At 33.1% G+C, this 17486-nt stretch overlaps 1 protein-coding gene across 2 annotated transcripts in view; it reads left to right on the plus strand.

The window, feature by feature from the left end:
* The window catches only part of USH2A (usherin), a 903825-nt gene that overhangs the window by 57484 nt on the left and 828855 nt on the right, over window positions 1–17486 (plus strand). For both annotated transcript variants that reach the window (XM_070474523.1, XM_070474522.1), the window contains exon 3: window positions 1008–1140. In XM_070474523.1, coding sequence (XP_070330624.1) covers window positions 1008–1140 — 133 coding nt within the window. The remainder of the gene's footprint in view (window positions 1–1007; window positions 1141–17486) is intronic.

The following is a 17486-nucleotide window of genomic DNA, read 5'->3' on the forward strand; positions in this document are numbered from 1 at the left end:
AATTACTCACATGATTTAAAAATATTGAAGGGTGGTTGTTTATTTTCATTAATTTTTGCAAGGCTGTTTGAATATAATTTCCTTTTGAATGCTACAGTTGATACTTTTATTTAAGATGTTAGCATCTAACCTTCAACTATATGATATTACATTTCTCTCAATGAAGCAATCTGAGTAACTTTTTATTATATTATCCAGGGGTAGTAAAATTATAGCTCATGCTACAAACCTGGCTGGCCATCTAGTTTTGTAAAAGTTTTGCTGGAACACATTTGTGCCCATTCATATATGTATTGTTTGTGGCTGCTTTCCTATTAGAGCAGAGTTGAACAGTTGTGACCTGAACCATTTAGACCACAAAATCAAATCATTCGGGCTACAAATAAAAAATATTTATCTGTTTACAGAAGAAGTTTGTTGACCTCTGGTGTAGAGGGTTGTTAGGGTACCTGATTAATTAGCCTAGACTGTGATCAGCAGATTTTTGTTATTCTGTATGGAGAAGTGCAGGTGAAAATTACCAACTGGATACCAAGACCTAAGAAAATAAATGTTTATAAGGAATCTTTGTGTTAGCAACCTAAATTGAATTATATTCACATGTAATACATTTCTAGTGTATCTGGCTTTGAATATTTTTGCCTTTTGCATTCATTTCTGTTTATTTCCAAATATGACTGTAACAAATTTAACTAGTAGCTAAAGAAGCAGTGTCTCCAGAACAACTTTATGAAGGCATGGAAGACAGAACTGTGAAATATATGGGACAAACAGTTATGCATACCTGTGAATACCCTGGTATATATGATCCAGCACAGAATTATTATCTATAGGTTTATGTCTAGATATACAAACACAAGATATATCATTGGACCATTAAAATAAATTCCCAGTCTTTCCAACTGAAGGAAGTGGAAAGTGGGAAATTAACTTGAGAAAGCCTGCTAAAGGCAGTTATTATAAAATAAAAGGTTATGCAATTAAAATAATGTGATAATTTCTTACAGGTGCATCAGACAAAAATCAGTTTCTTCATCAATGGTTTGGAAAAGGATAATGCAGCTTTTGATGCAAGAACTCTAAGTGGTTCAATTACAGATTTTGCCTCTGGTACTCTGCAAATAGGACAGAGCTTAAATGGTAAGTTAAGATTTCAGAAAATTATTTGTTTTATTTAATTACATAATTCCTTGAAAAATGTGTCAAAAATATTTTAAAATACCCAGGTGTATTTGTTTCCTAGGGCTACTGTAATACATTAGCACCAATTGGGTGACAGTTTAATAAAGCAGATTTCATCCCCCCATGATTCTGGAGGGTAGAAGTCTGAAATCAAGGGCTCAGTGTTGGCTTCTTCTGGAAGTTCTAAGGTGGAGTTCATTCCATGCCTCTCTTTCTGGTGGCTTCTAGCAATACTTAGTGTTCCTTGGCTTGTAGCTATCAATACATAACTTCAGTCTTTGCCTCCATCTTCACCTGGCCTTCTCCCCTTCTTGTCTCTTTTAAAGACACTTGTGATCAGATTTAGGTCCCAGCCTAATCCAGTATTTTCTCGTCTTGACATCCTTAATTACATCTGCAAAGACTTTTTCCAAATAAAGTCACAATTGCAGGTAGTCTTATTTGTTGAAGGCCATTATTTAACCCACTATATCAGAGAATCTTTAAAATGTCTTTATCATTATTTTTTCAAAGTAAGAACAATATGTAATAAACTATATTTTTAAAATTTATTTTATCGAAGTAAAGTTGAGTTACAGTGTTGTATTAATTTCTGTTCTACAGCAGAGTGACTCGGTTACATATATTTATATATATATTCATTCTTTTTCATATTTTTTCCATTATGGTTATCATAGGATATTGAATATATTTCCCTTTGCTATACAGTAGAATCTTGTCCTTTATCCATTCTGTATACACCACTTTGCAGCTGCTAACCCTGGATTCCCCTGCTCCCCTCCCCCTTGGCAACTAGCCATCTGTTCTCTGTGTTTCTGACTTTGTTTCTGTTTCATAGATAGGTTCATTTGTGTTATATTTTAGATTCCACGTATAAGTGATATTTTATGGCATTTGTCTTTCTCTGACTTACTTCAGATAATCTAGTTGCATCGATGTTGCTGCAAGTGACATTATTTCATCCTTTTGTACGGTGGAGTAGTATTCCCTTGTATACATGTACCACATCTTCTTTAACCATTCATCTGCTGATGGACATTTAGTTTGTTTCTGTGCGTTGGCTGTTGTGAATAATACTGCTATGAACATAGGGGTGCATATATCTTTCTGAATTGTATTTTGTCTGGATATATGACCAGGAGTGGGATTGCTCAATCATATGGTAATTCTGGTTTTGATTTTCTGCTGCTGCTGCTAAGTTGCTTAGGTTGTGTTCAACTCTGTGCGACCCCATAGACAGCAGCCCACCAGGCTCCCCGGTCCCTGGGATTCTCCAGGCAAGAACACTGGAGTGGGTTTCCATTTCCTTTTCCAATGCATGAAAGTGAAAAGGGAAAGTGTTTCCACAGTGGCTGCACCGATTTCCACTCACAACAACAGTGTTGGAGGGTGCCCTTTTCTCCACACCCTCTTCAGCGTTTGCTATTTATAGATTTTTTAAAATTGGTGGCCATTCTGACTGGCATGAGGTGGTAACTCATTGTAGTTTTGATTTTCATTTCTCTAAAAATTAGAGATTTGAACACCTTTTCATGTGCCTATTGGCCATCTGTATTTCTTCTTAAGCTATATTTTCTTCCTCCTTTTTATGGTTTGGATTTTATTGTATGACTGTTGTTAAAGTAGAACTTAGAATGTTAAATAGAAACTGGAAAATAATAGTCAACATGGAATAAACTAGATTGATAGTGTTTGTATCTTTCCACCCTGAAAATAGGCCATATAGTTTTAAGAAGATAGTGTCATATCCTGAGAACAACAGAAGCTAAATTCAGAATTCTCTTGCAGTAACTAGCACATTGGTCTACAAAATTGCCTATACTTAAAAATGGGAATATTATTTGCTTTATATTATTAAACAGTATATGATCATTATAAGAAAAACTAAACAACATTGAATTCTACAAAATAGGAAGCCTTTTCCTTTCTTTGACCTTTATAGATAGAGATAGTTAACTTTGTTATAACCTTCCACCATTTTTGTACATATAGCTAGAGATATGGTTATAAATATATTAATTTTCCAAAAATGAAATTATCATACATATGCTTTCTCTGAGCCTTATAAAAGTAAGTACTTCCCCTCCAAATGTTATGAGAAACATGCCTTCTCATTTAAAATGACTGCATTGTGCACAGTTGTATAGCTGTAACCAAAACTTTTTAAACACAAGCCTATTAATGAACATTTAGATTAATTCTACTATTTCAAAATTATTAGCAGTTATCTGATCGAAAACACTAAATATATATATATATTTGTTTCTATATCTATTATGCATACACATATATATGCATTTAGCAATTATCTGTGAAGTTCCTTAAGGCCTTTTACTTCGGTGTCAATTATCAAGTCCCATCTCTCTGCTTACTAGCCATGTGACCTGAAATAACTTTTTATGTCTCTAAACTATAGTTATCTTGAATTTAAAATCATGATGGTGATGATATTACAGTTTCATGGTAAGGATCAAATGAGGCTATGTCAATAGAAAACACTACTGTTTTTCCAGCATCTGGTACTGAGTAGTTGTTCCATATTTGTTGAATGAATGAATGAATAACTGTGCCTTGTGTATACTAAACTATATTAGTATGCAGTGCTATTGTTAATTATAATTATTTTGCTAACCTAAATTGATAGAAGTTAGATAGGTTGAAATGGTCATTTTATATTTTAATACATATGGGAATGATGACCCTAAAGCATAACAACAGATTACCTCATTACCTCATAAGGTTGTGAAAATTTACAACCTTATTTAAAAATATAAGTATTTGTCTTAAACACTAACTAACCTGACAAATAATCCTTTTATTTTTTCACTTTTGCCATTCCTCGCACCGAAAAATATTTTTGGATCCTGCCTTAGAATTATTTTGCCATTAGTGAGATTAAGTAGCTTTCCACATATGCCTGGATAATTTGCATGTCATTTGTGAATTCCTTATTGATATTGTATATTCATATTTATACTCTGGAAAATACTATTTGTAAAGGCTCATTAATGTTAATAATATTATGTTACACATCTTTTTTCTAGCTTTTGAATAGTCATAACTTTGCATTATAGAAATTAAAAAATATTCTCTTATATTTTAGTAAAGGCAAAAACATTCATGCAACATAATACATAAATATTAAGGGATACATCTTTATGAATTTTTAATCTATATATATACTTGCATAATTCTCATCCAGAAAAAGTTATCAAACATTTCCTGGATTTCAAACACTCCTGGTGAATACCAACTCTAAAGAGAAACAAAGAATAGTGTCAGAAGAGACCTCTATCAGCATAAATTAGTGTTGGCTGTTCTTGAATGTTCTAGCACTTTAAATTATGCAAGTGAGTACTCTGGTGTATGATTTCTTTTCTAAGCACTATACCAATAAGACATATCTCTATAGTGTGCTGCTATTTCTTTAAGCTTTAGGAAATTTTTCAAAGTGGGTATTTTAACCAATGATGTTTGAGAATGTTGGTGTTCCATGTCCTTACCAACACTTAGTATTCTCATACATTATTGTTGTTTGCCATTCTGGTGGCTTTATGGTGCATTTCCTGAAATTGATGGTATTGAGAACATTTTCATGTACTTCTTGGCCATGGCTATGCTCTTTTGTGTACTACCTATGTAAGTTTCTGCTAATTCTTAATTGGATGGTTTGTCTTTTTTTTTTTTATGACTTATAGGAATTCAATATTTTGAATTTGAGTTCTTTGAGAGATAAATGGACTTCAAATATAGCCTTCTGAGTTACCTCTTATACTATCACTTTCCTTTGATCAACAGAAATTCTTAATTTCAGTGAGGTCCAATTTATGTTTATTTTAAACTTAATACTTTTTATGTAATGTTTAGAATATCTTTGCAAACCCTGAAAGTATAAAGTGTAGGAGAACACCAAAAATATCTAAAGATGTTCTCCTGTACTTTATTTTAAAAGTGATATTATTTTGCTTCTGAAATTTAGATTGATATTCTATCTGGGATTGATTTTTGGGTATGGTATGAAGTAGGAGTCAAGATTCTATTTTTTTCCCCACCTGAGATTTTAATTGACCCTGAAACATTTTCATCGCTTCTCCACTATGTTGCAATGGCAGCTTTGTCACAAATTACATCCCTGTTACATGAAGACAGTGAGTTCGTGAGCTCACTATTTTGTTTCAGTGATCTGTTTGCCCATACGTATAGTTAAAACATTTAATTTTCATTTTTGTAGCTTCATAAGAGTCTTACTGTCTAGGAGGATTTGATTTCTCCAAATTTTTTTTCAATCTTTCAAGATTGTCTTGGCTATTATATGAATTTTAGAAGCAGTTTTTCAATTTTCAGAAAAACTTTGTGGGACTTTAAATCCTTAACTCAATTTTGCAAGAACAGACTGTAGAGAATATCAAGTAGAATGTAGAGAATATCAAGTCCTCCAATCCATGAGCAGCATATATTCCTTAATTTCTCCCAGCAATGTTTTTCGTTTTCTGTATAGTGGTCTCATTCATATTTGTAGAACTTAGTCCTGTGTGTTTTTTTGTCCTTTTTTTTAAAGATTCAGTTTCACTTAATATTCTTTTGGAACTTTATTATATAATTTTGTTTCTATTATTTAAAATTAGCATCAATTTTTATGTTGACTTTAAGTTCAATGAACTTGCTAAATTTAAATTCTGATAGTTATACAGTCCTATCATTTATACATAGCAGGCACTCAAATCTTTTCAAATATTTGCAGTAAATTCCTAACTGGTCATGGAGTTGTCATATAGGTATTTATAGGTGTTGTTATTATTAACTTTGAAATAATGCAAAATGTTAATTTTTCCCCATGACCTGATTTATATAGTTATTTAATTTAAGGAAAAATGTGTGTGGGTGTATGTATAGATATTTAAATATTCAAAATACACCCTAAAACACTGGTTAAGTTTCCAAGCTGTGGTGCCAAACAACTTTAAGGTTGAATTCAATCCATTTGTTTACCTTTGATCTAAAGATATATCCCTTTAAGGTTTGTAATCTGTTAAATTATATTTTAATAAATATTTTATAGGGATATTATAAGAATTATGTATGTATAGAATATATTGCTTGTCATAGAGTAAATTTTAATAAGTGGTAGCTATTATTAACCTCCTTGAATATCTATTTTCTTATTGTGAAGTAGACATAGCAATTACTTTTCATAGAATTGTTGAGAGATTCAAAAGAAAATGTCTATAAATGACTCTATTATTTTAAGTTATATATTCTCTTAGATCAAGCTAAACTTCTGTGAAGTAACATTTTAAGGAACCTATATATTTAGAAACTTGGTTTGAGTAATTAGTATTATTGAGAAATTTTATAAAGTACTCTGCATGCGGAAATTCTTAATAACACATTAAATCTTGTGAGCCTTATTTCAATATTTAATTCCCATTAGCACTTCTAAAAGTGTTTTATTGCACCAAATGTTGCTCAAAGTATTCGATAGTGCCATAAATTTATCCACTCTGCACTGTGGGGTTGAAATGACTTGCTTCTATTCTATTTCAATATACTAAATGTTGAATTAATGATTCCAAAGGACAGTGTGGGCTGAATATGATATTTGTTTTTAAACTGCAAAAAAAAAAAAGAAATTTGACTTCTGATTAGAAAGCACGTGATTGGAAAAGCATTTATTTCCAGTGTTACTTAGTTTTTAATATAGTTTCTCTCCTTAAGTTCTGAGCATCAGAGAGCTACAGGAGGCAAAGATATTTAAAAATAATTTTTATCTTTTTTCCCATCAATTTCTAGGTATGGTTGTACCTACTGTATCTTTTCTCTAATTAGAGATGGCAGGTAGACTGGCTCATTACTTCTGCCTAATGAGCCAGGCTCCATGCCACCTCTCTAATCAGAAAAGAGATAGGTACAGAATGTTCCCATGGACTTATTATAAATCATTTTCCTTCTCTCCCTTGCTCTTTTTTTTAATCAAAAAATTAAGTCACTGTCCTCCATACTTTTGTCTACATCCAAGATGGTTTCATTCAGGAGAGGTAATTGTGCAAGAGATTACCGTAAGCTGAATTAAAGGTGCTCTCATGCAGGACTGGGCCGGCTGCCTCTGCTTTGGAACAGACACCGCCTCAATCACAGGCGTATCAAACGGAGGTCTACAGGAAATCAAGATGGCTTTTCTTTCTTTCTCTGATTAGACTTACCTTGCTTCCTTGTTTCTGTACTCAGGAAGTGACAGCTTCAAGTGAGTGTTGGCTGCCAGAAAACCTTTTCTTTGAGTCTCATCTCCAACTAGCGTAACTTTCTAGAAAAATATTGTAGGCTGCCAATGACACTTTCTGTTGCTGTAGGCCTTGTCTTTGCCTTCCCTAGGAAATTAGTCAATGGACCAGATGAATACTTTTTCCTGGGTGCTGTATCTGTATTAACAGGATGTGTGTGAGTGCGTGTGCTCAGTCATCTGATTTGCTCTGGCTGATTTTTAAATATACAAATACAGCTTAGACCATGTATATCAACCAGGGTGTCAGTTCATTTTTAAGTACAGTTTCTTCCAGTCATATATTTATTTTAATTCCTTCAGTTGGGCAGAAAACAAAGAGGAGTCGTGGTAACAGACATGTAATTATAAATAGTCTCTAATGTCACTGTGGTGATAAACTACAATAGCCCTGCAAACTTTGGATTTAAAAGTAAAAAAATCACATGAATCAAAGTTTTTCAGAGTAATTTCTGAGCTCCTATCAACAGAGTTCTAATTTCCTTTTAAATGTTGACATCTCTACATTATGCCATTAAAAGCATGTATACTTTCTTTTTTTTTTTTGTGTATACTTTCTTAAGATAACCAGTCATTAAGGAATCAGTGAACTTTTGTTGTATAGCTGTGAGAACAAATATACAAGGAAGAAAAAGATAATCACCTAATTGTAATGCCAACTTCCCTTCCATTCCATGTTTTCCACACGTTGTATCTTCATTCACCTGCTTAGTCTTTCTGGAGTTGGAATACTATTTTTATTTCTACTACTGTCCCAAAGGTTATCAATAACATTTCTAACCTCAGCTATGTATGGAAAGTCAGTTTTCCTTTTAGTTTAGCTGGAGATAATACTAAAATTTTTCTGAGCGAATTTTTGTTTTTAATTAGGTAAAAAGTAAAGAAATAGAAAAATATAGAAATTGATGAATTGAGAGGTAAATGGAATGGAAATAGACTATAGGAACAAGGTTTATAAAGGTATTAAACAAACAAACACGTTAGTTGCTCAGTCGTGTCTGACTCTTTGTGACTCCCATGGACTATATAGCCCGCCAGGCTCTTCTGTCCATGGAATTCTCCAGGCAAGAATACTGGAATGGATAGCCATTCCCTTCTCCAGGGGATCTTTCTAACCTAGGGATTGAACCTGAGCCTCCCACATTACAGGCAGACTCTTTGCCATATGAGCCACCAGGAAAGCCCATATAATGGTGTAGAGGAGTTTAAGGATGAAGGAGTTTCAGAGCATTGTAGAAGAGGTATCAGCAATGCTATTAGGACAAGTGGCCAACTATGTTATTACAAAAATAAAAAGATAATTTAAATGTGTACCTTACAATCATATTAAATAAAAACTGCAGATGAAATTTAAAAGTGAAATATGTAATCATGATTTAGTAGAGGACAGTGAAAGAAAATGTTTTCATAATCCTGGCATGTTGAAGATTTTTATTAGCGTGATATCATGGCCAGAAGCAGTAAAGGAAAAATATTGAAACATCTGACTGAGAATTTAAAATTCAAACAGTGCTTATCATTTTGTATATAGTTTGGCTGGGAATAAAAAAGAGAATACTAGTGTTGGAAAGAGTTTGCGATAACCTGGCAAGCTATGAAAAGTGAAAATATGAAAGCTATGTCATCCAAGTGTTCTCCTTCCAGGACATATCTCTCAAGAATATGATTAAATAAAGCTTTAAATATGTACATGAAATGTTAGTTGTAGAATTACTTAAAGTAGCAAATAATTGGAACCAGTTAGAAACTTCAAAAGAGAATTGATTAAAATAAATGATAATTTATGCCTCCAATGGAAAAGTGTGTATTATTAACAGAAATGAAGTGTCTGTTGGTCAAGACTTGGCAACACATTCATGATGTGTTATAATATGAAAATTGAATGAGCATAAAGTATAATATAATCTTACTTTAGCATGGCTTAAGGAAGTGCAAATTTGTACTGGATATTGAACTCACTGTACATAGAAATTATTATTGCTATAATAATTTGTGCCTGAGAAGCAAGATACTCATTTTTGGTTTGAATCTGGCTTTGCTTCTTAAAAATCAAGTGACTTTGGCAAAAAATTTAACTTCTCAGTCCAGTTTCCTAATTCGTTCATCTATAACATGTGTTTTAGATATAGTTTTCAAAGCAACTGTAAAACTTTTAAATAATATATACTTGATTTATGTTTGGTATCCAATGAAAGTTTTCTATTATAAATATTAATGTTATAATAATTTAAGTATTACTCTTATTGACTTTGTGAAATTTAAATATTTTAAAATAATGGTCCTGGCCTACATTCAATTTTTGGCTCAAAATAAAATTTTCCTACAGTGAGTAAGAAAAAAATGTTTAATTTAGGCGTGATGTACAATATGTTTAAAACAGCTATATTTTGCATAGGTAAGCTCCTCAAAATAATTTCTTTCTCTCTTCAAAGATGAGTCCTCTCTGGTATTCTTTATTGTTTTTTTTTTTTTTTTTTTGCAAATCCTGATGTCTACCTGGTGTTATTTCTTTTCAGCCTGAAGGACTTCCTACTTCATTATTTATAGTTTGGCCAGTGGGGAACAAATTCTCTCAGCTTTATGAAAAATGTCTTTAATTTGTCTTTACTTTTGAAAGATATTTTCACTGGATATAGAATTATACATTGTTAATTGTAATTTTTTTTAGCAGTTTAAAGACTGTTGTTTCACTGCCTTCCTAAATTCATTATTTTTTGATGAGAAATCAGCCATCATTCATATTAATATTCCTTTGTAGGGTATATGCCATTTTTTTCTTGTTGCTGAAAGTTTTCTCTTTGATGTTAATATTTTCGTTAAACTGCCTGGACGTAGTTTTCATAATACTCATCCTAGTTGAGATTTGCTCAACTCCTTGCATATGTAAGTTGATGTTTTCACTACTTTTGGAAGTTCCGATAGTTATCTCTTTAAACTTTTCTTTCTTTTTTTTTTTTCCATTCGACATTCTTTCTCCTCTTACTCTAGGACTTCAATTATGTTTTTGTCAGAGCATGGTTCAGTTCAGTTCAGTTCAGTCACTCAGTCGTGTCCGACTCTTTGCGACCCCATGAATCTCAGCACGCCAGGCCTCCCTGTCCATCACCAACTCCCGGAGTTTACTCAAACTCACGTCCATCGAGTCGGTGATGCCATCCAGCCATCTCATCCTCTGTCATCCCCTTCTCCTCCTGCCCCCAATCCCTCCCTGCATCAGGATCTATTCCAATGAGTCAACTCTTTGCATGAGGTGGCCAAAGTACTGGAGTTTCAGCTTCAGCATCAGTCCTTCCAATGAACACCCAGGACTGATCTCCTTTAGGATGGACTGATTGGATCGCCTTTCAGTCCAAGGGACTCCCAAGAGTCTTCTCCAACACCACAGTTCAAAAGCATCAATTTTTTGGTGCTCAACTTTCTTTATAGTCCAACTCTCCCATCCATACATGACCACTGGAAAAACCATAGCCTTGACTAGATGGACCTTTGTTGGCAAAGTAATGTCTATGCTTTTTAATATGCTATCTGGGTTGGTCATAACTTTCCTTCTAAGGAGCAACTGTCTTTTAATTTCATGGCTGCAATCACCATCTTCAGTGATTTTGGAGCCCCCCAAAATAAAGTCTGATACTGCTTCCACTGTTTCCCCATCTATTTGCCATGAAGTGATGGGACCAGATGCCATGATCTTAGTTTTCTGAATGTTGAGCTTTAAGCCAACTTTTTCACTCTCCTCTTTCACTTTCATCAACAAGGCTTTTTAGTTCCTCTTCACTTTTGACCATAAGGGTGGTGTCATCTGCATATCTGAGGTTATTGGTATTTTTCCCGGCAATCTTGATTCCAGCTTGTGCTTCTTCCAGCCCAGCGTTTCTCATGATGTACTCTACATATAAGTTAAATAAGCAAGGTGACAATATACAGCCTTGATGTACTCTTTTCCCAATTTAGAACCAGATCTTCATTTTTTAATAACAAACTTTTCATCTCTAGAATTTCCATTTGGTAAGTCGTTTGCAGGTTCCATCTGTCTGCTCATCATATTCCCTCAGCTTTTCACACATACTGTCACCATTTCCACTAGATCTTTTGGTATTTTTTGCCTTAGATATTTGGATCATTCCAACATCTGAGCCTTCCCTGTGGCTCAGCTGATAAAGAATCCGCCTGCAATGCAGAAGACCTGGGTTTGACCCCTGGGTTGGGAAGATCCCCTGGAGAAGGGAAAGTCTACCCACTCCAGTGTTCTGGCCTGGAGAATTCCATGGACTGTATAGTCCATGGGGTCACAAAGAGTCGGATACGACTGAACAACTAGAATATTATGGAACATCTGAGCCATGTCTTGACTGTTATTTTGTGTGTGTGTGTGATGCATTATGTTTTCTTGCTGTTTCATGTGTCTTGAAATATTTTTATTGTGTGCCAGGCATTTTGTGTAAGGGAATGGAAGAGATAAAAGTGTGTTTGTGTGTGTTAGTTGTTCAGTCATAGCTGACTCTTTGTGACCCCATAGACTGTAGCCCACCAGGCTCCTCTGTCTGTGGAATTCTCCGGATAAGAATCCTGGAGTGAGTTACCATTTTCTACTCCAGGGAATCATCCTGACCCAGGTATTGAACCCATATCTCCTACATTGCAGCCAGATTCTTTACCATCTGAGTCATCAGGAAAGCCAGGTAAATAATAGCTACCTCCAGAGAAACGAGCACTTCTCATTCTATTAGGCCTCTGGAGTGTGTGTGTTGGCGGTGGGTGGGAGGAGGAAAGGAGTAGAACAGCATCAAACTTATTTGAAGTTGATTTGGATTTGAGCTTTATTTTAGCTGTAATATAATTTAGTTCACCACTGGTTTCAGATGTTTGAAGACAGAATTAGGATGGATGCAGACTCCCTCTGGTGCTAGGAGGGCTGCTGTCTTCTTATTCTTTAACTGATTATGCTACCTCTCACTTTTCTGTTAGGGATGAGAACAGCTGTGGGTCTCAACTCTTCTGTGAAAGGCTTGTTACTTTTTAGAATTTATTCAAATTTCTCACTATTCTCTACTTTCTGGTGGTTTAAAAAATGATTCTATAGCTTATCTGGCTTACTTTGGTTGTTTGATAGCTAAAGTGATGGTTTCAACTTTCTATACCTGAAGCACAGGTGAAAATCCAACTCTTATTGCAACACTTGATAGAATATTTTCTTTCTTTAACCAACTCTTTGCTTAACTTTGCACCTCTCTTGGTTCTTAACCATGGCTGGTCTCTGGCATTCTGGTCAAGGGAGGTACCTATTACTTGGCCCCAAAGATTATTTTGGTAGCATTTGGGAATTGACCTTATTGTTACCTTTTCTAATTTTTCCTGGAGATTTTTGGCTTTTGTGGACTCTAACTTTAACTTTTACATAAGTTTTCTTTGGTCTTCCTGAAATCTATTCACTGTCAATATATAACACTGAAATTTTTTGAGGATTCTGAACCCTTGTTGTTAGATTATCTCAACTCACTAGTGGCCTTTTTCTTTTTCTTGATTTTGTGAAGCAGTTTCTATCTTACGACACTTGAACCATTGGTTATTTCTTCATTCAGCTCAAACTTTTACCTTCTAGAGGTTGATGATTAATTTGAATATTTTGTAGTCATCTGTTACTTGTTCAGGATAATACCTTGCCTTTCACTGATTTTAGCTACCAATTCTAGAGGTAAATTTTCAAATTTTCCTCAATCAATGAATTTTATTATAGTGTCTATATTGTGTAATTATATAAACACATATTTTAATCATATCTGACTCTATATTAAATGCTTGTTTTTTTGTTGTTGTTGTTTGCAATAATATTTTATTTAAATCTTTATTTTCTTTCTATGGTTCCATGACAGCTGGAGTATATTCTTATCTTTTTGCTACTACTACCTAAAGCAACATTAACAATAACAGAAACACAAAATTCATTCTAAATTCTCTGGCATAAAGCCCTTACCATTGTGACCATTAAAAAAATAAATGAACAAGCTTCTTTGACTCTCCATTCTAGAGCCATCATTTTTGAAGTTCTAGATATTTTCTGATTTGCTTTTATAAGTGGATTCAGAGTAAAATGTTTTCTTTTGTGTCACACTGAAGTAAATAGAAATTAGGTAATTAATATGACCCCCATTATGCATAATTTTAATTTCAATTAGAACTTTTGATAGAAATGAGGAAAGGAGTTTATCTAAGCCTTTATGGGATGGACACAGATTTTTTGTTGTTGTTGTTCTATTGCATTGGCAGGTTTTTTCTTACATATGTGAATCTATTAATGGTATTGTCAAAATGCTCAGTCTTTAAGCTTTGTTATTTTTAGAAAGGAAGATTCTCAGTATGATATCATACTAGGTTTTTTTTTTTAATAAAAATTCACAGTAATTATCTTTCTTTTAGCCTGTGGGTTGGTATCTCTATTTAAAGGCAACTGTGCCAATCATTATACTTCCAGTTCTAATTCTAAAATTGTTAAAAATAAATGAAAAAAAAAAAAACCAAAAAACAAAAAACAAAACCAAAAAAATAAAATTGTTTCAGTTCACAAGGACAGATCTAGTCTTAATAACTTGTTGCTATTTCCATTCATTTGACTTTAGCATTTTTATTGACATCTAACTTTCTAAAATAGAAATTTTTGTTATACCAGTGAGTTTTCTAGGTAATGGTCATTTATGGCCTTGAAATATCAAAAGGTTCTTAAACCCCTCTCCCATTCTGTATTCACATTTATTATTCTTGTGTCATTTTTATACCTTATGAGATTTTTTATACCTTGTAAAATTGCCAGTTTTATAGACTAAAGATTGTCAAATATTAACTATTTCAAACTTAAATAACATAATACATGCTATTATCTTATGTTAAAATTTATAAAAGTTGCTTCACCTTGGGCCTTCTGTAAAATTGGTTTTTGAGTATTTTTAACTTTGAAGTCTGATTCATTCATTTTACATGCTTTATTAATATTCCATTTTATGAATAAAGGCATATGTTATTTATTTGTTTCCATGTTGAGAATTTTCTTCTTATAATTTATGACATTTCATAGTTAGCATATGTTTATCCTGGTACACATTTGTTTTACTTCTTCCTTTATAATCTGGAAACCCTTTCTTTCCCCTGCTTAATTGCCCTGGTTAATTACCTACAGAACAATATTTACTACAAGTAGCAAATGTGGATATTGCACATGGCCGAAAAGTAGTCTTGTACCTTCAAATGTGATGTTAGCTATGGATTTTTCTAAATTCCCTTCCTTATATGAAGAATTTCTCTCTTTTTCAGTGTTTACTGAGTGTTTTTATAATGAAAGTGTTGGCATTTGACAAAGGCCTTTTTCTGCGTCTAAGGAGATAATCATTTGTGTTTCGTCCTTTATTCTACCAAGTTGTGTATTATTTAGTTTTCACATATAGAACGAGTCTTGAATCTCCAGGGTAAATCCCAGTTGCTTGTGGTGTATAATCCTGTATATATGATGTTGAATTTGGTTTACTAGTATTTTTTGAAGATATATATTTGTAAGACATTGATCTGTAACTTTCTTTACTTGTATAGTCTTTATTGGTTTTGGTATCAGAGTAAGATAACATCATAGAATTATTTGGGAAGTGTTTTTTTTTAATTTATTTATTTTTTGTCGAAGGATAATTGCTTTACAGGATTTTGTTGTTTTCTGTCAAACAGAAAACACGTGAAGTGTTTTTACCTTTTATATTTTTTGGAAGAGCTTGTGAAAGCTTGACATTTTTCTCTTTATTTTATTTATTTGACTGCACTGGGTCTTAGTTGTAACTTGGGGAATCTTTCAGTTACAGTAGCAAGGATCTAGTTCCTCAACTGGGGATCGAACCAGGACTTTTTACATTGGGAGTGTTGCACCTCAGTCACTGGACTACCAGGGAAGTCCCCATTGTTTCTCTTTTAAATGTTTATAAGAATTTAGTGAAAACATGGATCCTGGATTTTCTTTGTGGAAAATAACTTTTTTAAACTAAATAAATCTCCTCTTTTATTATAGCTGTATTAACAATCTCTTTCTTCCTTTTTCATTCACTATTATATTTGATTTTGTTTCTTCCAGTTTTACTAAGATATAGTAGATATACAGCACTGTTTAAGGTATACAGCACAATGATCTCATTTACATACATCATGAAGTGATTTCTTTACAATAGTTTTGGTGAACATCCATCAACGTATATAGGTATAAAACTAAAGAAATAGAAAAAAATGTTTTCTTATGATAGCTCTTGAGATTTACTCTCTTAACAGCCTCTGTATATGATATGCAGCAGTGTTAATTAAATTCATCATATTGTATATTATATCACTAGTACTTATACCTGGAGGTTCATACCTTTGAGTGTCTACATCTACTTCCCGCTCCCCTCTACCCTATTCCCTCTCTGTTAACCATAAATTTGATCTCTTTTCTATAAATTTGTTTTTAAAATATCATAGACCTATAATACTATGTTAGTTCCTGTTACTCAACTTAGTGATTCAGAAATTTTGTATTTTAAATGATCATGACAAAAAAAAAATAAATGATCATGACACTAAATCTAGTTACCATCTATCACCATGCAAAGATATTATGCAGTTATTCACTTTATTTCCCACACTGTACATTTCATACCTGTGACTCATTTACTTTGCAACTGAAAGTTTGTAGCTCTTAATCTCCCTCACCTATTTATTTCCTCTTCCCTCCCCTCCCCTTTTTCTGTATCTGTAACTCTGTTTATGTTTTATTATATTTGTTCATTTGTTTTGTTTTTTAGATTTCAAATTTAAGTAAAATCATATACCACTTGCCATGCTCTTTCTGGTTTATTTCATATCCTCTGAGTTCATCCTTGTTTTTGCAAATGACAGGATTTTATTTTTTATGACTAATACTCCATATTCTGTTTGTGTATGTGTGTATATATACCTCACCTTCTTTATCCATTCATCTACTGATACACATTTTGGTTGCTCCCATATTTGGCTATTATAAATAATGCTACAATGAAAATAGAGGCAGATATATCTATTCTAATTAGTGTTTGTACTTCTTAGGATAAATATTGAGAAATGATACTGCTAGGTCATACAGTAGTTCTATATTTAAATATTTTGGGAATAACCATACTCTACCATAGTGCCTGCACCAGTTTGCATTCCCATCACTGAGGGTTTTCTTTTTCTCCTTGCCAACATTTGTTATTTGTTGTGTTTTGATAATAGCTACTCTGACAAATATGATGTAATATCTTGCTGTGGTTTTGACTTGCATTTTCCTGATGATGTTGAGCATCTTCCATGTGGCTGTTGACCGTTTGTGTAACTTCCTTGTAAAAATGTCTACTTAGACCATTTTTCAACTGGGTTATTTACTCATCTGTGGAATTGTATGAGTTATTTATTTTTGATATTAAGCACATGTATCACTTGCAGATTTCTTCTCTCATTTACTAGGTGGCATTTTTCTTTTTTTTTCTTTTTAATTTATTTTTATATTGATGGATAATTACTTTACAGAATTTTGTTGTTTTGGCATTTTACTTTTAATGATGGTTTCCTTCCCTGTGCAAAAGCTTTTTAGTTTGATGTAGTCTTGTTTGCTTATTTTTGCTTTGTTTTCTCTACCCAAGGATGCATATAAAAAAAAATGAAGACCAACGTCAAAGAGAACATACCTATGCTTTCTTCTAGGTTTTATATGGTTTTAGGTCTTACATTAAAATTTTTAATCTATTTTGACTTTATTTTTGTGCATAATGTGATAGTAGTCCAGATTGATTCTTTTGCATGTAGTTGCCCACCTCTCCCAACACCATTTGTTAAAGAGGCTTTTCCCCATTTTATGCCGTCCCTCCTTTTTCATAGAGTAATTGCCTGTATTCACTACGTTCTTTATTCTAATCCATTGATCTATGTCTGTTTTTGTGCCAATATCATACTGCTTTGATTACTGTAGCTTTATAGTATGGTTTGAAATCAGGGAGCATGAGACCTCTGG

The sequence above is a fragment of the Odocoileus virginianus genome, chromosome 11 (genome assembly GCF_023699985.2).
Source record: "Odocoileus virginianus isolate 20LAN1187 ecotype Illinois chromosome 11, Ovbor_1.2, whole genome shotgun sequence".
In the NCBI taxonomy this organism is placed as follows: Eukaryota; Metazoa; Chordata; class Mammalia; order Artiodactyla; family Cervidae; genus Odocoileus; species Odocoileus virginianus.